Here is a 25,977-nt window from a genome sequence, read left to right on the forward strand (position 1 = left end):
ATCACGTAAATTTAAATTCACTCACCTGAATCTGTTGAGCTCTTTTCTCCAGCTGAGGAATCAGCAATAGGCACCCCAATGCTAGAGCTGGCAGGTCTAACAGTACACACTGCTTGGCAATCCCAGTCACATCAAGATCATCCAGAACAGGGCACCTTTGGGAAGTTTACATTAAAAGGGAGGGGGAAAAACTACAATTCTTCTATAAGCTAACAGAGTAAGTGCTTGCCTTAAAAAAACTGGTTGTGCTTAGTTCAAAAAGAGCCTTCCCCATTGAAGTCTGTGGGGGTGGGCAGGGGTGAGATCAGCAGTGGATCCTCAGCCTCATACTTTGTTTATTGGGTCATGGCACAAAAACAGGTTGAAAACTACTGGGCTACATCAACAGAAGATACATGACGCTTGCTGGCTGATCAAAGTGCTATACCAATATTATTACCACCGCCTTCCACCTGTGATAGGATAGTCCCCTTCTACTGCCTGTGGGGACTCACCCAGAATTCCTCCTTGATTAATGACACTTTACATCTATTTCTCCCCATGCAAGATGCATTCTTTACTTACCTCAACAGAGTTTTGAAAGACTCATAGCATGCTTCCAGCTGACTAGAACTTAGTGGACATGAAACTTTACCCAAAAAAAACACAAAAAAACCACAGGTCAAGCGTTTTCTTCACAAGTTGCATTTTGATTTATGGTTCAAATTTCATACAGCCCAGTGATGAAGGAAGTCCTTTCTTTTGCCTGCCCAGAATCTACCACCAGACAATTTCATTTCAAGCTCTGCTCCACGAAAACCCTGTACAAGTTGTGAAAACTTGCATGGTTTACAGTGCATGTTTTATTTCAGAACTCAAAACCGATTTCAGTGGGATTACCCAGAGGCAAGCATATATGGGCTAGCAGACCTATTTTGCTTTGGTTGGTTGTGGAGAGAGGCAGGGGGAGTGAGGTGTGATCCCATAGATGCTGGAATTGGGAATGCCGCTGAGTCCTTTCCTGGATTTTGAGTTTTGAAGCAGATGTTACTCTCACAGGCTTTAAAACCTTCATAGACAAAAACGCTGACTGATTTAAAACAAAAGTCACAATTCTCATGATTGCTGAATTCTACAGATACCTTAGAAGTGTGTGTGTCTGTCTGTGTGAGTGAGTGAGTGAGTGATGATTTTCATGGCACTAACAAGAGCAAAAGAAGGAAGCTAACCTGAAAGCAGCGGTGCCAGAACAACACTCCTCCAAGCTCTCCCGTAGTTTGGAATCTGGAAAGAGTCAAACATGCCTCTTGAAACGTCATTTCAATTGCACTTCCATCAGGTAGTGCAGTTCTCAAGCATTTTTGCACCAGAACCCATTTTTTAGAACAACAATCCTTCAGGACTCACCGGAAGTGATAGCATTAACCTGGAAGTGATGCTATGGCTGGAAGTGACACCATGAATTTAGGCTTCAAACCTCGTAAGCGGTGATCACCCAAAGGTTCCATTACACAGTGCACTTGTGCTGTTACTTTGCATAGCTTGAAATTCAAACATTCCGGCTTGGATGTCAAAGCAGACTTGGATCCTTCTCCATCTACACAGCCCTCCCTCCTTTCCAGCATCCCATCTAGAATTCTTCCCAAAGAATAATCACGATTCCCTACTGCCCCATTACATTCTCCAGGGAACAGGAGCTGGCTTTAGTTCAGCAGTGCCAATCAGCTGCTTGTGCCTTGCAGCTGATGTTAATTCCTACAATTAGCTCTGTTAAAACTAAAAAGCATTCAATTCTGTGTAAGGCATAGTTGCCAGGTTGTATTTAGCAATGACCTTAGTCAGTTAATGCTAATTTTTTAAAAAGTCTTATTTCATTAAATTTAAACAAAAAAATTTAGGCCAAGTTTTCCGGGAGAGAGAAAAAGTCACACACCTGCCATAATGAAGAGATCCCAGTGATGGCTACTAAAACGTTCTTCAGATAATGAATCTGAAATAAGCAAGAAGGTTTTTAAGGATTTGATACGTGTAGCAGCAGGAAACAGTTACAGGTGCATCTGGACCGGTTATGGCCAACCCACAGCATGCCATGTGCCACTTTTTACATAGATAATCTTGCGCAAGCCGCTCCATAATGCTCCCCTCTCCCTCCCCCACCGACAAGGGCACCACCCCCACTCCCACACCCCATCCCTTTGCGTCGCTTGCCTCTGCGCAGCATCCCTGCTGGATGAGGCTCAGCTGGTATACCCCATGTTGTCAGGAGGGGGCACAGCCCATGCTGCTTAACTTTGGTGGTGGTGGTCAGATCCACTGTATTTTGTCCTGCCCTGCCACGCCAAACGCCAGGCTGGAGAAATAGCACCGCAGCATGCCTTGTGTATGGGCAACCGGTGGCCGACCAGCCTGCACTAGCCCTGGCTCGGTGGCAGCCGCTGTGCCAAACTAGTTAGCGCATTCGGGCGCGGAGATTTTGTTCATGTCGCTGATGGGGGAGGGGAATTGGTTCTGCTGTGTGTGCCACTTGCAAAGTGTCCATATACCACTAGTGGCATGGGCTGGCCACTCCTGATCTAAACCTACTCACAGGTCAAACCTGTGCTCTTCTACCAGCATCCTTCGGATGGTATCGGGGAACTTCTTCCTCCTGGCTGCCCAAGAACATATGCATTCTTAGTCTCCCCATCAAGTCAAAAATCACAGTAGGATCGAGTAGATAAGATTCACAATCCTCGACAATGTCCCTGATGCGACAAAGATGCCTGCGTTTCTCTCTTACCCATTTGCAGCTATAAAGTGCGCATCCAGACTAAAGTGTGCATCTTATCCATTTGCAGCTATAGACTAAAGTGTGCATCCAGATTCTCCTGTTAGATGCTAGAACCGACTGGTCTCATCCCCCCCCACCCGCCCTTTATCTTGTCAAGATCTGTGTATCTTGTCACAGCAGAGTATGTATAATTCCCCCAGGCCACCCCCAAAGACGTACCATTTTGAAGGCAATCAGCTTCTGCAGCAAACCGTTCCAGAGTACAGGATCAAACACTCTGTATTCCAAACTAAGCTCTGTCACCAGCTTCACTGCCTGAGAATGATGAGGAATAAAAATGAGATTTTAACATATTTATTCTGAAAGGCACCTGAAAATAATAATAATAATACAGGTATTTATATACCGCCTTTCTTGGTCATCAGATTTCTCCTCAGACTTTAATTCCAGGCAGTTTACATAGGCAGGCTGTACTAAATCCCTATAGGGATTTTACAATTGAAGAAGGTTCTGTCTTTCAAGAACCACAACATTTCAGATGGATCTTTTATGATCTGGTATCACATTCTGGCCCCCAGTTTCCTCCCACGCAGGCTGACAAGCAGCTCCTTCATATTTCACTTGAAGGGCGGCCAAAGAGCAGGTGGAATAACTCGGCTAGGCTTGTCAGCAGCTTCAAGGTCTCGCCATTCACGGTGCCGGTGGCCTCGAACTGGCGACCTTCGGATGTTATCTTCAGGCAAATGGAGGCTCTAGACCAGACCTCCTGCCCCAAAACTGCTCCCAAATGGTGCTGACCCACTGAAAACACTTTTGGATGTTTGTCAATATTCGGAAATCTAGAGTAAGGATTAGAGCCTGTTTGAGGAAGACTTGCTGGAATAATAAATTTTCTATGCACCTTATCTACACCTTTTATACACTGTTGTGTGGTTTTTGTTTTTAAAATAAAGGCCTTAGAGAAAGATACATCAAAGTGGCAGAAGGAATCCCACAGAAGCAACACAGATTAAAATCTCCCTTAGATTCCCACCACCTTGCAGGTTTGTTGCAAGGCTGAGAAAGGAACTTTTAGAACAGCCTGCAATATTTCCGGTGAATCTCTGCCCACATTCCACCCCTGGCAAGCATTACCTTGGGTTCATGGTTATGGTTTTTCCACAGTCCTTTAATCATTCCTTCCTTGGGAGTCCTTTGAAATAATTTGTCAGTGTATGGAATATTCAGAGTTTCAAACTCAGCAAGGAAAATTAAGCATTTCAGGAAATTCCTGTTTAAAAGCACAAAAGAAAAAAATTTACATTTACTGATTCAACTTGTAGGCCGATATAAACAGGCTGACTACATGTCTGCAGTAGGGAAAAAACAGCATTTGGAGTTATCTTTGACCCAGATAATCTCTCTATCATGAGGAAGGCAACAAGCTGGAAGCACTCTCACTATGTGTGGATGAGTTAGGGTCATGGTTTTTAAAATGGACAGATCAGCCCACTAAACGCACCTTTTAGAAACAGGAAATTGTCTACATAGTCAGGCCATTACTCCAAGCTCCTCAATGTTGTCAACACTGACTGGTAGTGGCTCTCCAAGGTTTCAGGCAGGATTTGTCTCTGCCAGGGACTGAACCTGTGACCTTCTGAACGCAGGTTCAGATGCTCTTCTACGGAGCTACAACTTCTCCCTTCAACCCAATCCCCTAGTTCCCATACCATACTGAAGCAGCATCAGTAGTGTACACGAAATAATCATATATTCTTCCCCAGACCCTTCCTACTTCCACTTTCCTTTCTCTGTTGCTTCCTTGTCTGTTTTTTTGGGCTGCAAAAAGCAATCCAATTTCCTTGGGGAAAGGAATCCCAATGTAAAGGGCTATGCACATGAATATAGAATCACAGAACCCTAAAACTGAAAAGAGCCTTCAAGATCACCCTTTGCTTAACTCATTCCTGCCCCGCGCACAGGTGCACACCCTGTTGCATATATGCAGAAATTGCTTAAAGTAGGAAAACCCTCTCTACAGCATCTTCAAAACAACATTTTTTCATTGTATACAAATGAAATAACAATGCCTTAGTTCAGTGGTCCCCAAACGGTGAGCCATGGTTTTCCAGGAAGCTGCGGGAACCAGTCAGGGGAGCAGCAGAATCTTCACAAAAAATCCACACCCTATACAAATGTATAGAGTTGTAGCCCTATGACCAATGGCCCAGTTAGTCAAAGAGCCACCAGTTGAAAAAGTTTGGGAACCATTGGCTTAGTTGACTAACCAGTAGGGGACAAATTATAAGGAAGTGCAACCAGGCCTCAGAGAGGACATTTTCTGTGCCAAAAAGAAAGTTTTCACTTACATAACTTCCTCAATGGGTTTTTTGAAAAGTGATTCAACCGCACAAGGGTCTGCCAAGTGGATCAGACACCTGAGAGCTCTTCTTCTGTGAGCAAAAGTCAGCTGGTTTATTCCAATAGGCTGGAAGGGAGAGGAAAACAAAAGATGCACAATACACTAGGTGTCTTATGGCCCAATCCTACCCAACTTTCCAGTGCTAATGCAGCTGTGCCAACAAGATACACGCTGCATCTTGCTGTGGGGGGTGGCAGTTATGGAGAGCTCCTCAATGAAAGGGAACATTTGTTCCCCTACCTCAGGGCTGTATTGGCACTGGAAAATTGGATAGAACTGGCTCCTTAGTCTATTGCAAATGCACCTTAAAGAGCTTTGTAGCACCTTAAAGAGTAATGAATTTTTCATGTGGACTGTAGTTCACAAAAGCTGAGGCTGAAATAAACTGATTAGGCTTTATGGTGATATAAGTCACTTTGGGCGCAATCCTAACCCCTTATGCCAGTGCTTTCCAGCACTGACTTAAGGGCAATGAAGCTCTGCGGTAAGGGAACAAACATCCCATTACTTTGAGGAGGCCTCTGTGAGTGTCACCCAGCTGCAGGATGCAGCACATGTCCCATTGGCACTCCGATGCCAGTGCTCGAAAGCACTGACATAAGGGGTTAGGATTGCGCCCTTTGTTGCTTTTATTTATTTATGAAAAAGCTGACCCATTAATAAAAGGACAGTCTTGTTTACCCAGGTTTGTTCAGTTTAAGATCCAGTGGCACAGAACGATAAAGATGTTAACCTGGACCTGAAAGGTTCCATTCATTCAAAGGCAACTACTGAGTAGGAACCATTGTTATCCCAGTCTACAGAAGCCTGGATATTCAATCAGGGAGTTATAGTCAAGGTGAAGTACGCTGTGGCTGCTCCAGAGGGCAGTTCCAAAACTTGAGCCAATTCAGAATGCTGCCAGCTGACTTTTGATAGTTATTGAATTTGTGCAGCAACAAGTCCTTTAAAATGTTGAAAAATTTTTACGGCATCTATTAAAAACTTACAGATGTTGTGGATATTGTAAATTCATAAAGGATTCTTAAGCTGTAATCCAGTGGGCGAGGCTGAAGGAGATATATTACTCTGCAACAGGAAAAAAAAATTATTATTATTATTTTTCATTGCAATGAGGCAGATTTATTCCATATGCAGAATTGCCCTTTTTATTCCACCACACACGCAGAAATTAGTACAGTGGGTCCGGTGGCGTAGCTGGAGGGGGTTGTAGCACTTAGCCTGACAGGGAGGTGAGGAATGGCTCCAAAGGGAGGGGTTGCTCGCCTACCTCCCTGCCAGGCTAAGTGCTCTGCCCCTTGTCCAGCTACGCCACCGGTGGGTCCACCCTATCCGTGGGACCTGTACCCATGGTCTGAACTGACCGTGGATCACAACGTACACTAAAAAAAAAATTCCACATATCCTAGGCCCAAATCCTAACCAACTTTGCAGCACTGGCATAGCTGTGCCAACAGGACGAATGCTGCATCCTGCAGTTGGGTGGCAATCACGGAGGCCTCCTCAAGATAAGGGAATGTGTGTTCCCTTACCTTGGAGCTGCATTGCCCTTATGTCAGTGCTGGAAAGTGGGTTAGGATTGTGCCCCTACTGTAGCAGAATCAAATCTCTCGGAAGCCCTCACATCTCGTTCACCTCACACCAGCTGTTTCTAGCACTTTTATGCAGCGTTACACAATTTTACAAGCATAATAGAGCGTGTATGATTTTCGTATCCTTGTGGAGACCTGAACTGAATACCCATGGATATGGTGGGCAGACTGTAATTCCTGAAAGAACAACCTTTCCACCTTATGTTACACATTTTATAATAATATTAGCAATTTGCATGACTTGTTGAAAGTAACAGGCAGAACAGCAGCAGTGGGGGCTTGCATCAGAAGATAAAGGCTAACCTTTTGAAGTCTTCATCTTCTTGGACATTTCCAAAGACATCTGGATTTTTCTTTTAAAAAAATAAAGCAAGAGAGAAAATGTGAATAACTCAGTTTTAGAAAGCAAACATTCAAGGACAAGACTGAGATGCTGGGCCAAAACTACCACCTAGTACTTTGCTGTGCCAGGGCGTTTAAAGACGGTCACAAAGTCTTCCTTGGCAACTGTTTAGTTTTACAATATATCATTTCCAGGCCAGGTAATTATATTTCAGCGGTGGCCAAACTTGCTTAACGCAAGAGCCACATACAATAAACTTCAGATGTTTGTTAGTTGGCAACCTTCAGTCTCGAAAGACTATGGTATTGCGCTCTGAAAGGTGGTTCTGGAACAGCGTCTAGTGTGGCTGAAAAGGCAGATGTTTGAGAGTTGCAATATTTAAGAAGCATTTCAATTCTTAAATATATTTACTCACCGTGAACATTAAACTTGTGTTTTAAGCCAGCAGACTCTCAGTTTACACCCGGTAAATTATAAAGCTTGAAATTTTTTTTTACTGTTTGTATTAATTGTGATGCAAAAAGGAGTTCAGCCAATGTATTTCCTAGAGCCGCACATTATATGTGGAACGGACACTTGTGGCTCTCGAGCCAGGGTTCGGCCACCTCTGATATATAATAATGATCTCCAGTGCCCGTGTAACACCGCTGGTGGCTACTACATACAAATGTTACCTTAGCTGAGTGGTGGGAAAAGACATGGAAGCCAAATGATAAGATCATAGGGAGGATACACTTACATCTGCAGGTTGCACATCTGGACACAGCCATTTTTCTAGTAGCGTATCCCATATTTTCTTCATATCCAAGTTGTTTATCTCAGCAATTTCTTTAGCTGCAGCATGGATATCTACGCAGACACAGAGATAGCACTTAAGGAGCACAACAAAGGTCCCTTCCCCCTCATTCGAGCACAAGCTTGTAAAGGCATTTCCACACTCTTTAGGGGGCTTGAATGTAGGAGAGAATATTGGGGGACCACAGGCAAGACATCCTTTGGGGGCTGGCTTAATCTGGAAAAGGCAAGGAATGTAGACTGATAGGCCCTTCAGGTAGTGACTCTCAGAGTTCTTAGGTAAGGGCTTTCCCAGCCCATCCTTTAACCAGAGATGCAAAGATTGAACCTGGGCCTTCTACATCAAAAGAAGTCTCTCATCTTTCTGGATGTTTCATGAAAAATGCAGGAAGTGGCACTGTCACCAGTCTAAGGCCCGCCTTCCGGAACTGGATCCTTCCTGGGGTGGGGAAGTGTCACAAACTTAGGGGGGTTTGGGGTGCTCAGAGTTCTTGGTTCTCGAGCCCTAAAGCCCTCAAGGCCCCCTGTTCAGTAGTACTGCCACCACCCTGTACGTGCCAGTGTCTCCGTCCAGGGACACTGAGACCCTCTAGGCTTAATTCTATCCCTTGCAGGCACTGAGCGCTTTCTCCGATTAAGGCTTCAGTCCTCAAATTACTAGACCTCAATGAGCACTTGGTAGCTTCCTGAATGGCTAGGCAGGATTCTGAACCTTTGTCCCCAACAGACAACGAAACAGCTCAGTAAAAGATATTTTAGTTTTTTAAGCACGTCAGGTTACATAAGGCAGCAAATGCTAGAGGCATAAATGTCTAGGAAACATATCAGCAGTAAAATAACAAAGCTAGCTGGCTATCTCTATTAATCCCTCTCTCTCACCTGGGTCAGTTACTCTTGTAGATCTCTTAGCTCCAGGCTACCTGTGAGGCCAGATGCCCATGGTGGACAATGGAGCTCACAGCGTGCAGGATGTTGCACCCAGAAACTCTGTCCAAGAAGGGATCCGGATACACCCCTTGCGCCCTCATTATTATACTTCTTATGCTAATAGTGCTGCGGTGACTTCATACTTATTTAGACTGTCCAATCAGAAACTTTTGAGGACAGAACCTTCTCAGAGTGGGTCTGGATGCTAGCCCTCTTAGTTCTTACCCCTCCCAACTGGAGATACACAGCTGCATTTCATCAGCTTGATAAGGCGCCTTTCTGTCAGCAAAGGTACTACATTCCAATGGATTGTAATTCTTGTTGTCTGTCCTTTTTGGCCAGCAAAGGAGAGACAACAATCTTTTTGTTTGTTTACTCACATTCTTGCAGCTAGGAACTGCTAGCAACTTCTCCGTTACTGACTTAGTTTGGTTCAGGTTCCACATGCTAACCAAGGCCTAACATGTACATATTCATGACAGGAAGGAGAGGAAGACATGCTAACCTGGGTAATCTCTGCCAGCTGGATTCTGAAACCTTTCAGAGATACTGCTGTGCTGGTAAAGTAAAACCACTAGACTTGCAGGCTTCCCAATGATCTTCCGATGCACCTCCGAGTTCAGCTTGCGGGCTGCAAGCACGGCCTCCGTGGCTGACCTCCGGTGTTGCAACTGCAGTGTTTTCAGATGTGCTTGAGCTTTTTCACAAGATTCGTCCTTTGCCAGAAGACAACATGTTTATTAATGAACGGAAGCTGCAGGCTCCTTTGACACTAAAACAAACTTCAGACTCTACAACAAGATTAGTTTGTCAGTACAAGCTGAAAGTTCTACTGGTGCGTGTAAAGCTCATTTCTCATTGAGGGAGATTAATGCATGTATTTAAGTGCACACTCACATTTGCTGAACACACACATGCTTAGACCTGTGTAACTGGGATGGTGTCTGCAGCCTCCAGAGGTCTATATTACTTTAGGTCCTTATACGTAATTAGCAAAATACCTGTCCTTGTGATTGCAGTATTTGTGTGGAGACACCAATGAACAAGTGTGTCATGCATCTATGTACATTCTGTGCATAGATGCATGAGGTACTTCTCTGCAGGCTTCCCATCACTGTGAGTGTAGGTTATTCCATGCCAGCAGGGAAGGGAAAATTTCCAACACAATAATATCCCCAAATGCAGCTGTCTCCCTCCACAGGTCTGAACAGGATGGGATGAGAGCAAATCCTGCTTCCTGTTCCAGTTAAACCAAGTCATTGAGAAACAAGCCTGGTGCCCCACACCTTGATCTGCATGGAACATTAACTGTTGCAGCCCATTCAGCAATATCTATCACACACACTCTCTCTCTCTCTCAATAGTCACAGAGGTGTTAATACCGTCACAGCGGTATTCTTCCACTTTTCAGCTAAACCAAGGCAGAATTTCAGAGCCTGGACCTTGATGGGACCTGGAGACGGGAAAAAAATAAATTATGGCAAATCTTTCCCTCCTCCTTTTTGCTTGTATTTCATAACCACTGAAGTTAGAGTTCACATTTAAAGCTTTCCAATTTTAAAACTCTTATTCTGGAGTGTGAATGTAACTATCAGTGTGAAGCTGATAGCTCAACCAGGGATTGAACTTGGGACTTTACGCATGCAAAAAGAGGCTCAATCACAGAGCATGGCCCCTTCCTGAGAGAACAAGACATGAGACCCCAGTACCTGTGGGAAGTTCTTGGGCAATCTTTTGAGCAAGCGCTACAGCCCATTCTGGGTTAGCTATAGAACACATATAAGACTGAATGGTCCGCATGGTTTTAGCAGTTTCCTTGTTAACTACTGATAAATAACCGTCTCTCATCAGTTTCAACATTTGTGGCTTCAGTATTCCTTGGAACATGTGATGGACTGCTCTCATGTGGAGTGTATCTGATGAAACCTTGGGGGAAAAAGCACAAGAGCAGACAGGTTTGAGCGAGATCTCCCTTCTGTAAGAATTTGATGGATGTTATATAAGCATCTTCCATAGGTAGTTCTAAACAAGACCAAGGTACAAAAGCTCTAGTGTAGTGGCTGAATGCCTGGCTGAACTGACCTCCCCAGTTTGAATGTCTCCTCTGCCATCAGTTCCAGAGCTGGGCTCAGCCAAGCCACTCCCTCCCTGGGCTCAGCCAAGTTTTTTCCCCTCTGCAGTACGGGGATAAAGTTACTGATTCACCTCACAAGAGTTGTGGGAAGGCTTGATTCACAGGAAACAACACTTGAAAGAACTATAGAAATTTTAACAATAATAATTAGCAACTTTACTGTTACCTGCATGAGTCTGGAGATCAACAGAAGCTTTGGGAATGATTCCTCGCTAAGTTCTGCAGCTGTTTAAAAGAAAAAAGGAAGAAAAAAAAGAGCCAGGAATTATTTTCTGAATTAGTTAAATTACAGGATCACATCTCTCTCGCACACACACAAACTTACAAATAATTTTCCAGAAACACTGTGCAGTTCTGAAGAAGATCAAATGGAAGGGCAGCCTTGTTTGAGCAGCTGGTGACAGAGGAATGCCCTGTTCAAACACATACTGATGTTCTGGATCTCCAGGGGGTGAAATTCTTTTATAGGATTTCAGATGTTTAATGAGCATCAGGGCCTGGGGGGGAAGAGGCAAAAACAGTTAGGTAAAACAAAGAATAGCATCCATTTTTTCCTACGCAGAATTGGTTTTTAAAAGGAAAAAAAAGATACTTGGGAAAACTGGAAAAAAAACTACAAACCAATTTAGCTGGGATTACAGCACATTAAATGACACACTTTTGAAATTAAACTCACATTTGTAGAATGAACTACAGGTGGGGCCTCGGTATCTGTGAGGGATCCATTCTTGGGACCCCTCCCCCCAATGGGTTAGGGTTATTTGATGCAACCAACAGATCCTATTTTTAAAGTCAACCCACATTCTCTAAGTACAGCAACATCATCTTACCCTGTTTACCCAGATGCTTGATGTTCCCCCATTAGCCATTTCCATAATAATCAGAACACTTTCGATAGTTTCATAGTCATACGGATCAAGCTGTTGGGGAGATTACAAACAAAATGGGGGAACTCAGATTTGAGGTCTCAAGACATCTCGTGGTTTAAACACACCCCTTCCATCAAACAAGGTTCCATTCCATCAAACAAATGGTTTGGGGCTCACAAAACCCAGCAGGCGTCTTTTACATTGTCCTACCTTCAGCAGTATTGCATTGAGGTTTGTAACCAAGCTAGAGGTACTGTTCAGCAAGGGAATTATTTCTGCTGCTTTGGCCAGTACTGAGGCATGAGGTTGGGTCCCAGTGTCCCCTGAAGAGCCCCCTTCGGCAGGGATTGCGCTGGCATTCCGTAGAAGGGGTGTCTCAATGCAAAGCAGCAACGCTGCGTCTTTGTCCAGTTGGAAAGTGCTACAAAGAGAAAGGAAGAAGAGCAGGAGCAGGCAACACGCCTAGAAAAATCCTTCTTTAGATAACCCATGACTCTGTCTGGGACTGCATTCCTTTCTTTTTTGGGGAAAAAAGTACATCTAAAAGTTATCAATTAATATATTAAATACAATAGATACAAGCAAAACGGGCACAAGACTAACTGGCATATAGACAAATAATAAAGAGGAAAGTTCACAGACTGATCAATATAATACACATTTATACCATCTTGGATGCCTCTTTTTTTCTCCTCAGAAGCTTTGGAAAAGGAAAGCACTAAGACCCAGGTGAGACATATTCACCTGACTTTTAAGATACAGACTTGGGTCAGCGATCTGAATCCAAACTTAAAAAAAAAAATCTGATTATGCACTAAAATTGTATTTTTATTGCAGCCACCAAATGGAGCTTTCTTACTTGCAGAATTTTGATATGAGAGCCGTATCCACGTTTGGGTGCTGAACCAAAGATCTCAGAAGTTCTCTCTTCCTTAATGACGGCATTCTGAATACATTCTGGAAAGAGATCTATGGAGGAACAAAGAGCCCATTTTAAAATTAACAAGGATTCTTTCATCAGACTTGCTGACCATTAGGCCAGCTAATGACCAGGGTTGGTCCCATAAAAGAGACCAACTAAGGCAGTTGCCCACCTTGGCCCATTGCCTCTCTCATTCCCCCTCCTGTTCCCTCAATTAAAACACAAGAGAAGCCCTGCTGGCTCCGACCCAAGGGGACCCATTTCCTACAGTGGTCCCAGCAGATAGCCTCTGAGTGAAAGTTATACTTCTGCCGTTGCTCCCTGGGCAGCTGGGCACAAAGAGCACACTGCCACTGATCCCAAAAAGTAGCACATAACCATGATGACTATTAGTCACCATTAGGAGGCCTTGGGTCCTCCATGAATGCATCAAATTCTTAAAAAGGAAGAGGGGAATGAAGTGGAACAAGCGTGGAGGAGGTGGTCAGAGACACTCTAGCCCACAAATCTCTTCTCCTCCGTGTTTCATAATTCGCTTTGCTTCCGTTCCTTTTCAAATCCAAGAAGTGAAAGGAATGATAGATCAGACAATTGAGTAAGGTGCTGGCATCTGGTGTGCCAGTTCAGGTACCAGGAGGACTTGGGTCAGCCCCACTAACACCACAAATGAGTACATCCCACGATTTATTGCAGAACAGAAGCTTAATGGCAATGGAGACTGTGCGACAGCAGAGTCTGTGGGGACTTTCCATCATAATTAGGTGCACATTAACACATAGCTCTATAGGCCAACTACCTATATATTCCAAATTCCAAGGTAAGAAAAGAGGAATACATACACCAAGTTTACCAAGCTGGATGCCCCATTCAGCATCGGAAATTAATTCTTCAAATGCTTGTTTCTTTTCTGTCTCTTCATAGTGACTAGCAAATTGTGCTCCAACCAGACTAACTGCCTGTTGTGGGAAAATTAAATGAATGTATAAAAAGTACACACTGCTGATACATGATTGCAGCCAAACTCTTTGGAAGGAGCCTGTCGTAAACAAAGGGGGTGGTGGTTTGGGTGCTTAGGGTTCTTGGTTTTGAACCCTAAAGCCCTCAAGGGTTTTCGAACCCTAAAACCCCCCGCCCAGTAGTACTGCCACCACCCTGTATGTGCCAGTGTCTCAGTCCAGGGACACTGAGACCCTCTAGGCTTAATTCTGTCCCTTGCAGGCACTGAGCTTTTTCTCCAATTAAAGCCTCAGTCCTCAAGTTACTAGACCTCAATGAGCACTTGGTAGCTTGCTGAATGGCTAGGCAGGATTCTGAACCTTTGTCCCCAGCAGACAATGAAACAACTTGATAAAAGAGATTTTAGTTTATTAAGTACATCAGGTTACATAAGGCAGCAAATGCTAGAGGCATAAATGTCTAGGAAACACATCAGCAATAAAATAATAAAGCTAGCTGGCTATCTCTATTAATCCCTCTCTCTCACCTGGGTCAGTTACTCTTGTAGATCTCTTAGCTCCAGGGCTACCTATGGGGCCAGATGCCCATGATGGACAACAGAGCTCACAGCTTGCAGGATGTTACACCCAAAACTCTGTTCAAGAAGGCCCCTCACACCCCCTGGGCACTCATTATTATACTTCTTATGCTAATAGTACTGAGGTGACTTCATACTTATTAGACTGTCCAATCAGAACCCTTGAGGAACAGAACCTTCTTGAAGGTTGCTAACCTCTCATAGTTCTTACCCCTCCCAACTGAAGATCCACAGCTGCACTCAAACACTCTTGATAAGGCGCCTCTCTGTCTGCTAAGGTGCTAAACATTCCAGTTGGTTGTAATTCTTGTTATCTGTCCTTCCTGGCCAGCAAAGGAGAGACAACAAATCCTTTTGTTTATTTACTCACATTCCTGCAGCTGGGAACTGCTAGCAACTTCTCAGTTACACTGTCTTAGTTTGGTTCAGGCTTCACATGCCAACCTAGGCCTAACATGTACTTATTCATGACAGAGGCCCCCCCCCCATATGTCTCTGGCTCCTATGACTTGCTGGGGGGGGGGCCTACTTTTTAATGTAAAATAAGAAGCCTGAATAACTTTTCTCAAATAACTACTGGTTGAAGAGCTTAAAGTTAAGCCCCACTGAAATATTTTCAGCCCTAAGAACAAGGATTATGAATGGTGCAAAGAAAGCAAATTGAGGCTGTCTACCAACTGGTGAAGGGATACTGGATCTTGGGAATTCCTACAATTAAGAGATACAAGAGCATTCACTGTTAAAAACTGAAATTTTTTAAAAAGCAACACTGGAGTGTTTGCAAACTGAAAAAAAAACTACTGCAAACGCTCGCATATAAATCAACCCCACAGATAAGTTGAGGGCAGGTTTTGAGCCAACAATCATGGAATTTTCTATGACCCTTGGATAAGTCAGGGGTTAAACTTAGGGGGGTGTCAGACTATAGTTAGGGGGGGGAGTCTGACTATAGTTTTGTCTGATTTTACCCAAGGCCAGATCCTGAAAAATAACCCACCACTAATTGTTACCTAAGAACTGTAGTCTCTAATTTATTAAAAACATAGTAAAAGATCATAAGATACATTTTTATTCTTTTTAAAATTCTGGTCTTCACCACCTTTTTGTAAACACTATCAGCGTAAGTGCACTGTAAACTACATACCAGTAGAACAGTGGTTCCCAACCTGGTATTCACGTACTCCCAGGGGCACTCAACAGGACCTTTAGGGGTACTTGAGAAAGAATGGCAGAAAAAGGCAGGCCGTGCTCCAGAATGCCTTGCAAGGACCAGCAAGGCAGGAAGGGAGGTAGCTAGCAGGCTGTAAAAGCCCCACCAATAGCTAGTTTTTGGTCATCAATTCATCTATGAACCAGTGATTGAAAACCAGCACAGCAAAAAAGCTGAAACATAATATGGAAAGTGATCAATCACCCAGAACTTCTCAGCACACTTCTGGTGCAAAACAGTGCAAAGGCAGAGTCTTCTGTTCCTCAAACAGATAAAAAGAGAAAACACTGTGATGAATACGTGAAGTCTGAGTTTTCATAGAGAGGAGATGAGGGCTTGTATTATTACAAACATTTTGCTAATATGAAGGGTACAATTTATTATTGCCAAGGGATACGCAAGTGAAAAAGGTTGGGAACCACTGCAGGAGATCCATGAATCAAATCCACCTTTAAGGTGGACATGAGGAGAACCATGAATCAAAGTCACCTTTAAGGTGTCTGGTGTGTTAAGCCAGAAGCTCTACATACAACATACAACCTATAACACATAACTGAGAGTGTGCAATTCAATTCACAGCAGAGAGATGAGATATTTGCAACCCTTTTTACTCAGAAGTAGACCCACTGCTTTCCATGGGTGTTATTCTGAAGTAATGGTGCACTGAATTGTAGCCTGGGAAGGAGGGTCCCATCCTGGTGTTTCCAAAAACAGACCAGCTTTGCAAGCATTTGCCAAGCAGAACCAGGCTGCAGCAGAAGGAAGGAGAATAAAAGGTTAACTTTGGCTGGAATGTCCCTGGAAAGTGACTATAGCAACTAAGGAGGTGCCTGCCTGAGCCCAGCAACAGCTCAGCTGAGAAAGGAAACTGTTCAGTTGAAAGGCTCTGCCCTCTGATTGACCCAGAGAGAAAAGCTCCAAGGCTTACCAGAATCTTGCTGTAATTTTGTGATGCTTTATTGATGATGTCCCAGAGCTTTTCGTATACAATTTCTTTGGGCAATAAGGTGCAGTAACCCAGTGCAAGGGTGTGATCTATCCGGCGACTATTGAAAACCTAAAGAAGCAAGCCAAATTTTAAACAAATATTCCAAATCGTTCAAACTTCCATTTTCTGCAGAAGATTTTAAAAAGCAGGGTGTCACGTCAGAGATCAAGCTTTATCCCCCCAAGTTCTTCAGCACAAAAATTGCTGAATGACTGAAAGTTACACAAGGGTTTGGGGGAGAGGTTTCCTGGCTTTCAAAACCCTTTTGCCCCTTGTCACGGGGTGTATTATAGTGCTCACCTTGTGCAGCAGAGCCGTCGCCATACTTTTAATCATTGAAGTAGAACCCTGCATCGCTGTCAAGAGAAACCTTCTCGCATTGTGGCACACTTCCTGGCCATGCAGCTGAAGGACAGAGAATACTACATTTTACAATTGCAGTACGCAGCTTACTCCTAATCAAATATTTGTACCACAAACATCTGATTTTTTTGTAACACGTTCTGATTATCAAGAATCACCATAATTGTAAATATTAACACTTTTGTAGTTGTTTCAGAGATCTGTACCCTGCCTTTCAATCTTATGACCATGATGGTGAATTCCAACAAGCTGCAACAATTCAGGACAAAGCAATTAATAGCTTGTCTCTTCATGGTGAGCAAGCCCAAAGAGATGCTGCAGCAGTGAGGAAAAATCATCACCATCTCTTCCCAGTCCTCTGGTGTTCCCACCACTGCTTCCCTCTTTACAGTATTTAGGGCAAAGCCCAAGAGGAACACCACAAGCGCACACACACAGTTGGAAGTGTCAGAAAAATGTAACTTTAAATCAGGGGTGTCCAAAATTTTTGGCAGGAGGGCCACATCTTTGGCTGGGGGGGGGAGAATTAATTTACATTTCAAATTTGAATAAATTTACATATGTTTACATAAATGAATATATTAAAGATGAAATATGAATGAATGAAGGTCTTGCAATAGCTCAAGGCCTATAAAAGGCCTTGCACAAAGCAAGGCTGGCCTTTCCTTTTCTGCTACTACTGCATCACAGATGTGAAACAGCAAGCAGTGGAGGGAGCCCCCATCCCACAGCTCATGTGAGAGGTCAAACAGTTGCCCTCACGCTGAGAGCAGTTGCATCCGGCCAATGTGGCCTCCAACAAGTCACCGGAGGCTCATTGGAGACTGGTAGCTCTCTGAGGGCCGCATTGAGAGACCTTGAGGGCCGCAAGTGGCCCCAGGGCCAGGGTTTGGGCACCCCTGCTTTAAATGAATAGAAACAGCATTAAACTGCAAAAGCAGCAATGTGTTCAAAGAGCCCTTCTTATTATTATATGTCTAAATCTCATAATCAGAGATGAAGATGTTCCTGAGGAATAATTACTAGTGGTCTAAAACATATGAGGTCTGGCCCCTCCCCTAAAGGTGGCCCAGATTCTTAATTCAAGCATGCACCTTCAGCCATTCTCAGAAACAACAAGTGTTCATTATTTAGTGGTGTGTGCATGTAAAGCAGGACAAAACCAGCTCATATCTCCCTCCCTCCCCTGGTTTGCAAACGCCAGGCTGAGAATTGCAAATTCTCAGGCTACAGAACTGTGAACTTTTGAGCATATAATTCCAGATCCCACCCTTCTTTCCTCAACAGCTCATGTCATTCGAGTTCTTTTCTACCAATTGCTGAAACGCACAATTGCCAACTCTCCTGTGTGAAGCTGTGAAGACAGGACTAGAGCAGCCCTCACTACAGTAGGCTTGTCTCAGATTTGACCCATACCTTTTCACCCAGGGAAACATCCATGTTGTTTGTCATCATGTGCTGAAATAAGGCCCCAAAAGAGTTGCTGATCAGCCCTAAGGACAACTCAAGTTGACTACATTCTTGTAGGCTGTCCAGCAGAGCAGAGACAGGTGTCGTGCATGGCACGTAGAGATTCTTTCCTAGGATAAATTTTTTTCTTAAGTTACAGATTATAGAACTTAAGGTGTGTGTTATACAGACAATGAATGATTTGTAGGGTGCCTTGGGTAAACTATGAGCAACTTCTGGCTAGCTACCAGTTGAAAGGCTGTCAAATCAAACGGTTAAAGCTAACTTTGGTAGATCTAAGTTGGATCCAGAGTGAAGCCAGCAATGATGTTGCAAATAAAGACAGATTATCTTATTGTATGCAGCCGCTTAGCTGCAGACCCCTTGCCATCTTAGTTGCCCTCCTCTGAACCCATTCTGGCTTATCAATGTCCATCTTAAAACATGGTGCCCCCAAAACAGCATCGGATTGGACCAGTGCAGTGTCAATTTTCAAGTCCCTGCTTAAAAGATGCACTTTCATTCCCATTGCTGTAACAATTTGCTCATGAAATACCTTGTACAAAGGGACAATAGGCCAAACTGGTCGAATCCAGAGGATAAGTCTTCCATTCTGCAAGAGATGCAAACATACGTACATGGTACAAAGATTCCTGGGCATGTTCCCAGGAAGGGTGACCCAGAGACAGCAAGGCCAACATTAAAATCTCCCTTTCTTCCAAGTCATTAGAACTAAGTATGTATTATGATTGTATACTGCCTTTCTTTCATCGTAGGAAGCTGCCTTATACCAAGTCAGGCCCCTGGTCCATCCAGCTCAATGTTGTCTGCTCTGATTGGCAGAAGTTCTTCAGATTTTTGGGCAGGGTCTTTCCCAGCCATACCTGGAGATGCTGCTACGTCCAAATCTGGGACCTTCAGCATCCAACGGGTGTGCTCTATGCCTGAGCTATGGTCCTTCTACCATGGCCGTGAAAGCAGTGCATGTAGGATTCTTACCCAGGCACTGACTCAGTGGAGATCTGCATAACTCCAGGTATGTCAAGATTGCTGCATCATGCAACTTCAGACCATACTTCTGGTTCCTATGCAGCTTCTGCCTTGCTCTGAACAGGACTGTTGTTGCATATGCCTGCATTATTGTGTTTTATGAAAGGATATAACATTGCCTTTGATTAGCTAGAGGCAAAATGGACATGCGAATCTCATAATACTCAGCTGAGCATAAGCCCCTGTCTGAAGCCACCAGTTTGATTCTTTAAGAGAAGGAGAGAGACGAGGAGCGGAAAGGGCCAGGAGAAGAGACTGATCTACTCAGTGTTCAGTGCAGGTTAAATACAGGTGCAGAGATTGGGCTGGATCCCAAAAAGGTGCCTTTCTGCACACAGAAGGAGCCTCCTACTCATATAATATTTTCAGAATGCTAATTATCCTTTTGTTCCATTTGTGGTTCTTTGGATCCAATCCACTAAATATTGGATCGAGAACAGAAGGAAGTTATATGGCATTTAATGAGACGCAGGGGAAAATGGGGGAGGGGAAATGAGACAAAGTTATCTCTATAAGTAGTTAATACTGGCTTGCCAAGAAATGGAATACGACAAATTAAAACAAGAAAAGCAGAAAGGTTACCTGCAACAGGCACGATGGAAGAAGCAACTTCATATACAACAGGCAGCACAGTGGGTGAGTCCAGAACTGCCCCATCTTCCCTGAAAAAGTCATCAAATGTCCACTCTGTGTAAGGGTCTACATCAGCTCCAGAAGATGTTGTCTAAACAAGGGGGGGGGGGGAGAAGTCACGAGAAGGTGAGCAGAAAGAATGTAATGGGCAAGGAAGGTCCGCCTTGCTGGTTCTTCAGCAGACTATGAACTCAGGCTTCCCTTAGAAATCACTTGTGTGCATGTCCGCCAGCATGTCTTCACGTGAATAATTGTACATACATTCATTTTAGGAACACACACAGGGACTTGGGCCCCTTGCAAATACAGATCACGTATACGGAAGTGTACATTTGTGTACACGTAATATAGCATGTGAATAATTACCCACGCACAAAGATTAACCATCAGGTGTCTCCCTTAGAGGCACACATTTAATATAACTTGTAAACATGGCTACAGTAAAGGTGTGAGAGAGAGCAATGAAGCAGTCTGGTGTGAAAGTTCCCAGCAGGATCCTAACCCTTGGCTGTTGTTCGCAATCCATAAACGGGCAGGGTTTGTAACAGATGAAACAGCTGAAGAATTGTGAGAGCCATGTAGAGACACTCACTTACACTTCTCCTACCCAACATCCCCTTTGTCTTATTACAAAGACTGCCTTGATATCTTGCTTTGAAAATGGAGGAGTAAAGACACCGTAAACCCTGCATTACCTCAGGTATGACGCCATAGTCTTCAATTTGGCACTTTCTAGAAATTTCATGAGCAAATGAAGTGTATTTACAAAGCTCCACTGCATCTAATAGGAGATCTGTGAGAAAAAGTGTAATGGATTAAGTCCTATTTAATACAAGATACATCCTTTAAAATAAAAAAAAAGCCAAAAGAGAGCACTACCATTTCTCTAGTTTGACCATTTTAAAAGTAGCGATTTAAGAACACCGAAATCAATTCATGCAAAACCATGGAGACCATATTTCCCACCTCCCCCCCCCAAGAGACAAACAAGGGAGGAGTGTATTTTCTACCCATTACCACGACTGCAGATAGTAGCTGTTTGGCATGCCATGTTGTTGACCACAGCTGGAAGATCTACTCCTTCTGGGGCAACCATCGGAGTATCAGAGCCCAACATGCAGCAGAGCTTCTGACAGCCTGAAAACAGCAGTTGACCTGATTGTTCATTTTGGTGAAGTTCATAAGAATCTCTTAAGAAAAAAAAAAGGGAATGGATTAATGAGAGCAGAGAAACACAGCTGCCTTAAAAAGGAGCCTAAACAATTCAAGAATTTTTATAATTAAACATTAAGGACACTGACTAATCCCGATTGATGCTGCCTCGCTTTTTCTTTCCTTCCCAACACATCATTTTCTTTATTCTTATATTATTAGTCCACGTACAGGACCTGTGTTTAACTTTTATACTGCACCTTGACATATCAGGAACAGGAATAATAAAGCATGTAAACTAAGTTGTATGCTGGATGACATGACATTAGCCCAAATACAAAATATTTGAACCTGCATATCTTTAGTGCTTCTTCAACTCTCCCAGCATCTAATTCTCTCAACACCAGCTCAGATCCCATTTCTTGCTCTGTCCTCTGCAGAAGCAATGCCAGTTGGCGAAGTCTTGAGTAAGTCAATGGCGTCTTGATGCCACTTTCCTCTGAACTGGTGCCTTCATCTTGCGTTTTTCTAGACCTCCTGGTTTCCTTGTAGGCTTTGATATGCTCTTCTAAGAGAAGACACGTAAAAGACGGGTCCTCGTAGTCTCTGATGGAAATGCAGACATTAAATTTCTCCTGAAGAAGAAAGCAAGAGGATGGACAAAATAAGAATGAAAATAAGAAATGAAGGAACCGAATAGCTTAGCATCTATCTGGGCAGGAGGTCTGGTCTAGAGGCTAGAGCCTCCATTTGCCTGAAGATAACATCCACAAGGTCGCCAGTTCGAGGCCACCAGCACCATGCGACCTTGAAGCAGCTGACAAGCTGAAGCCAAGCTATTCCATCTGCTCTGAGCGTGGGAGGATGGAGGCCAGGATGAAGGCCAGATCAGAACAAAACATCTGAATTGTTGTGGCTCTTGAAAGATAGAGCCTTCTTTCAATTGTAAAAATCGCTACGGGGATTTAAATAAGCCTGCCTATGTAAACCGCCTTGAATAAAGTCTTGAATAAAGACCAAGAAAGGCGGTATATAAATACCTGTATTATTATTATTATTATTATTATTATTATTATTTCCATAGAAACCGTGTGCATTCCTTAAAAGTTTTTGACATCTGCTAGCTCAGTTTGTTCATAGTTCATTCAAAATTTCAAAACACACACACACACCCCACATGTAAGATATAATGAATAATTTCCATAGGACTTCAAAATATTGACCTGTCAAATCCAGCACTGTCTTAACTTGATTCTTAGAGCATCAGGCAGGAAATTTTTCCCATCCTTACTACCAGAGATTCTTTAACTGGAAAAAATCAAGAAATCCAGACCATTTAACATAAAAAGTACTATTATTACTGAGGAATGGCCCTTCCCATACTTGGAAGTGAAAGGATTTATTTTTAGTTACACATACATTCATGGTTTTGTGTAAACAGGTGGGCCTGCGTTATCCAAGGATTCAGGACCTACATATTCCAGTATCTGCAGATCTCTGAATATATGGGTCAGACCCACTTGGACCGTCCAAAGGCGAGGGGAGCTGCGCGAGGCCTCCCTGGCCCTCAGTATACCTTCTAATACCTTTGGTAGCTCCCTTTGCCTCTGGAGGATTACAGGGCCCCAAAATTCATGGATTTTTATTATCCACAGGTTCCTGGAATAGAACCCCCTTGGATAATGAGGGCGGCCCTGTATATTACAGTAAAATACACCCATAATTACATTCACCTCAACCAAGATCACATAAATACATCTCTGTCCAACATTCTCAAAGCCACACAACTCTTACCTGTAAGGCTGCAATAGCTCTGAATAATTTTAAGTCTGACTCATACTCTTCCATCTTCAAGGGATTTTCTGATTTAAAAGAGTAAGGGTAGGAGTGGAGAAGGGAGCATTAAGAGCAATTATTGACTTGCTTACAACAATCCCAAAACTAAACATGAGCAAAGCAAGGTTTACCTTTCTGAATACCGAGCAGGAATTTAATGATATCCACACAGAGCTTTTTCACACACAACTTTGTCTTCAGCTGGCAGTGTGGGAATGGAGAAGAATGAAAAAAATGACTACTTCAGTATCAGTTATATGAAGAATAAGTTTAAATGTTAAAATGAAACTTTGTTGCCCTCAAAATTATTGGCTATAAACATAATTCAGCCAACCTTCCTTACGGCACCAGAAAAAGACAGCTGTTTGACCTGTCTCTTGGGTAATAATTTATGCAATCAATTAAAAAAGGATTGAGAACAAAACAATATCATAATGCCATTGTGCAAATCAATGGTAAGGCCACACCTGGAGAAGTGTGTAGAGTTCTGGTCGCCACATCTCAAAAAGGATATAGTGGAAACAAAAGGTGCAAAAGAGAGAAGAAAGAAAATGTTTCTTTCCTCGGCGTGTAATTAGTCAGTGGAACGTTTTGCCACAGGATGCGATGATGGCATCTGGCTTAGATGCCAGAGGGGATTAGACAGATTTCTGGAAGAAAAGTCCATCACAGGTTACAAGCCACAATGGGTACATGCACCCTCCTGATTTTAGAAGTAGGCAACCTCAGAATGCCAGATGCAAGGGAGTGGCTCCAAGATGCTGTGTGCTCCCTGAGTTGTTGTCTCTCTCCTTGTGTGTTCCCCAAGGCAACTGGTGGGCCACTGTGAGATCCAGGAAGCTGGACTAGATGGGCCTGATCCAGTGGGGCTCTTATATGTCTCTGTACTCTCACAGTTCATTTCTAGGTGGGTACCTCTTCTTCGGAGTCGTCCATTTCTTCCTCCAACCTATATCTTCCACATATCAATGTTCTCTCTGCAATTTCCACAGCTTCCTCAGGAGGCAGGGATTTTAATAAACTCATGATGTCTTCCCCCTGCAAGGCACACACAGGATAGAAGTAGTTCTGTGTACAGCTCTGAGGTGTGATAAGTTTATACTCTGAAAGCAAAACTTTGTAGAAAAGCAAAGGAGCTTGCAAAAAAACACTGAGTTACAAACATGTAAACCTACTTTTAAAAACATTTAAGCAGTAAAATGGTACGTTAGCAGTATCAGGCTAAACAGCCTTAAAAACAACAGATCATGAAACATTAACAGGTATGTCTTTAGAGTCTGCTTACATGCAAGAAGAAAGGGGGTCTGAGAAGTCTCATGAGGAAGGACATTCGCTCTTGGGGAGCACGTGACCTCATTGCTGTAACAATGACCCCAATTGCCAAGATGCTTCCTAGCACAATTCAAAGCCCTGGATTTTGACCTTTAAGGCCCTAATTCAGTGGTTCCCATTGTACAAAATGTTTAAGAAACATACATTTGAATATGTTCACACCTTCTTTTTATCAATAAGGTTCACAATCCTCCAAATATAGACTTCGGCAGTGGGCAACATATAAGCGTGTACTATTTTTAAGGCATCTTCCAAAGATGACAGGGTGTCTTGTTTAAGAATGTACTTTACCACCATCTGGAAAAGAGACATGCATTAGTACCCTGTATGTATCCAACACAAACATTTATCAAGGGGAATATTTTCTTGTGTATAACATGTTTTAAAGACACAGAACCCAAGCAGTCATATACAAGGAAGGCTGCAGCCCCTGTGCAAGCACTTGAGATATCTGTTCACTTGAAATGGATGGGACTTTTTTCCTACCAGCATCATCTGCTTGTCGTTTAAAAGATTGATGTCTCTTATGCCATAGCTCCGCAAAAGTGTCTTCATTTCCATCAGCTTGTAACCTTCCTGGAGCTGTTTGACTCTGCAGATGAAGAATTGCTGGTTTTTACAAGACACCCTTTGACATGCTGGCAGCCCAGTTTAGGGGGCTGCTTGAACTGCAGTAACGGCTCAAGACCGAGCTGAAACAGCTACAGCAATGGTTTTCAACCCTAACAGCCCAATACTGTGGAGGGGGGGAGAGTGGTTCATTATCTCACTTGACATGTTCTGTGTTCAGGTATTGTTGCACCAATTGCTCCACCGCAGGGCTCCAGGGAACCACAGCACCATACATTATCGCCAGCACCCCTTCCAAGATCAGCTACAAAGAAAAGAAAACTCCTGTGACTCTGTCCTGCCGTGGGCCTCTTGGTCCAGTGCTGGAGGAGCTTCGTATCCTGCATTTCAGAACACAGCGACCACTGTGACCATAATACTCACATCAATGTTGGACATGCAGCCCACAATAGCAATAGCCTTAGCTTCCCACGTAGTGTCAAAGACAGAGGTTGACCGTGTGCAGTACCGTTCCAGCAAGTCCTAAACAGGTTTTAGAAGTAGTTATAACAAGGTTCTTAAATTACAGTAAAGATTTTGGAGGGGAGGGGGGAGAGACTGTACCTGTATGTACTGCAAGAGAATTTCATCTTTTTGTAGGCTATGATGTTCCATGTAAGGCTCAATATACTTCTCTAAAACTGTTGGAATGAGTTCTGGTGCCAGGACTTTATCGAACATGTGAAACACTATTGCATTGGCATTTTTCTGAAGGATTAAAAAAAACAAAAAACAGTTTCTGTAGCAAAATAAGCCAAACAGAGCAAAGATTATTCCCACAATAAGCTGGGAGAGCAGGACTGGCTCAAATGAATTTTATGGCAAATGGAAATTGGAACTGGGACTTCCCCAGGCTGGGTCCAACATTTTAACTGCTACACAAGCTCTACAGACTAGTTCTCAAAGCTATTTGTAACAAGGAGGTGTCCCAAACACAGTATGAATCCTGGGATTTTTTTGTTACCTTTTCAAAGTCGCAGAGGGCCAGCCTGCAGTTGTACTTCCTATAAAGGTCTACCAAACCTCGTAAAGTGCTGACCAATTTTGTTAAAAGGCAGACCTCCTGGCAGTCATTCTGAAATACAAAAA

General features: G+C 43.4%; 1 protein-coding gene across 1 annotated transcript in view; it reads right to left on the bottom strand.

Annotated features, from left to right (window-relative positions):
- The window catches only part of KNTC1 (kinetochore associated 1), a 44,239-nt gene that overhangs the window by 3,011 nt on the left and 15,251 nt on the right, over positions 1 to 25,977 (bottom strand). Inside the window, exons 24-59 of the mRNA XM_066609628.1 lie at positions 25,853 to 25,963; positions 25,453 to 25,596; positions 25,273 to 25,371; positions 25,050 to 25,153; positions 24,766 to 24,871; positions 24,442 to 24,576; positions 23,863 to 23,985; positions 23,079 to 23,148; positions 22,906 to 22,973; positions 21,463 to 21,746; positions 20,977 to 21,149; positions 20,655 to 20,752; positions 19,909 to 20,050; positions 18,833 to 18,889; positions 18,239 to 18,407; positions 16,765 to 16,873; positions 16,405 to 16,533; positions 13,572 to 13,688; positions 12,670 to 12,779; positions 12,021 to 12,231; positions 11,772 to 11,861; positions 11,267 to 11,438; positions 11,108 to 11,166; positions 10,517 to 10,733; positions 10,190 to 10,260; positions 9,313 to 9,523; positions 7,825 to 7,934; positions 7,046 to 7,095; positions 6,140 to 6,218; positions 5,098 to 5,216; positions 3,884 to 4,019; positions 2,969 to 3,064; positions 1,913 to 1,969; positions 1,209 to 1,263; positions 565 to 628; positions 26 to 155 (exon numbers count right to left, since the gene is read on the bottom strand). Coding sequence (XP_066465725.1) covers positions 26 to 155; positions 565 to 628; positions 1,209 to 1,263; positions 1,913 to 1,969; positions 2,969 to 3,064; positions 3,884 to 4,019; positions 5,098 to 5,216; positions 6,140 to 6,218; positions 7,046 to 7,095; positions 7,825 to 7,934; positions 9,313 to 9,523; positions 10,190 to 10,260; positions 10,517 to 10,733; positions 11,108 to 11,166; positions 11,267 to 11,438; positions 11,772 to 11,861; positions 12,021 to 12,231; positions 12,670 to 12,779; positions 13,572 to 13,688; positions 16,405 to 16,533; positions 16,765 to 16,873; positions 18,239 to 18,407; positions 18,833 to 18,889; positions 19,909 to 20,050; positions 20,655 to 20,752; positions 20,977 to 21,149; positions 21,463 to 21,746; positions 22,906 to 22,973; positions 23,079 to 23,148; positions 23,863 to 23,985; positions 24,442 to 24,576; positions 24,766 to 24,871; positions 25,050 to 25,153; positions 25,273 to 25,371; positions 25,453 to 25,596; positions 25,853 to 25,963 — 4,275 coding nt within the window. The remainder of the gene's footprint in view (positions 1 to 25; positions 156 to 564; positions 629 to 1,208; positions 1,264 to 1,912; positions 1,970 to 2,968; positions 3,065 to 3,883; positions 4,020 to 5,097; positions 5,217 to 6,139; positions 6,219 to 7,045; positions 7,096 to 7,824; positions 7,935 to 9,312; positions 9,524 to 10,189; positions 10,261 to 10,516; positions 10,734 to 11,107; positions 11,167 to 11,266; positions 11,439 to 11,771; positions 11,862 to 12,020; positions 12,232 to 12,669; positions 12,780 to 13,571; positions 13,689 to 16,404; positions 16,534 to 16,764; positions 16,874 to 18,238; positions 18,408 to 18,832; positions 18,890 to 19,908; positions 20,051 to 20,654; positions 20,753 to 20,976; positions 21,150 to 21,462; positions 21,747 to 22,905; positions 22,974 to 23,078; positions 23,149 to 23,862; positions 23,986 to 24,441; positions 24,577 to 24,765; positions 24,872 to 25,049; positions 25,154 to 25,272; positions 25,372 to 25,452; positions 25,597 to 25,852; positions 25,964 to 25,977) is intronic.

Source organism: Tiliqua scincoides, chromosome 14 (genome assembly GCF_035046505.1).
Source record: "Tiliqua scincoides isolate rTilSci1 chromosome 14, rTilSci1.hap2, whole genome shotgun sequence".
Taxonomy (NCBI): domain Eukaryota; kingdom Metazoa; phylum Chordata; class Lepidosauria; order Squamata; family Scincidae; genus Tiliqua; species Tiliqua scincoides.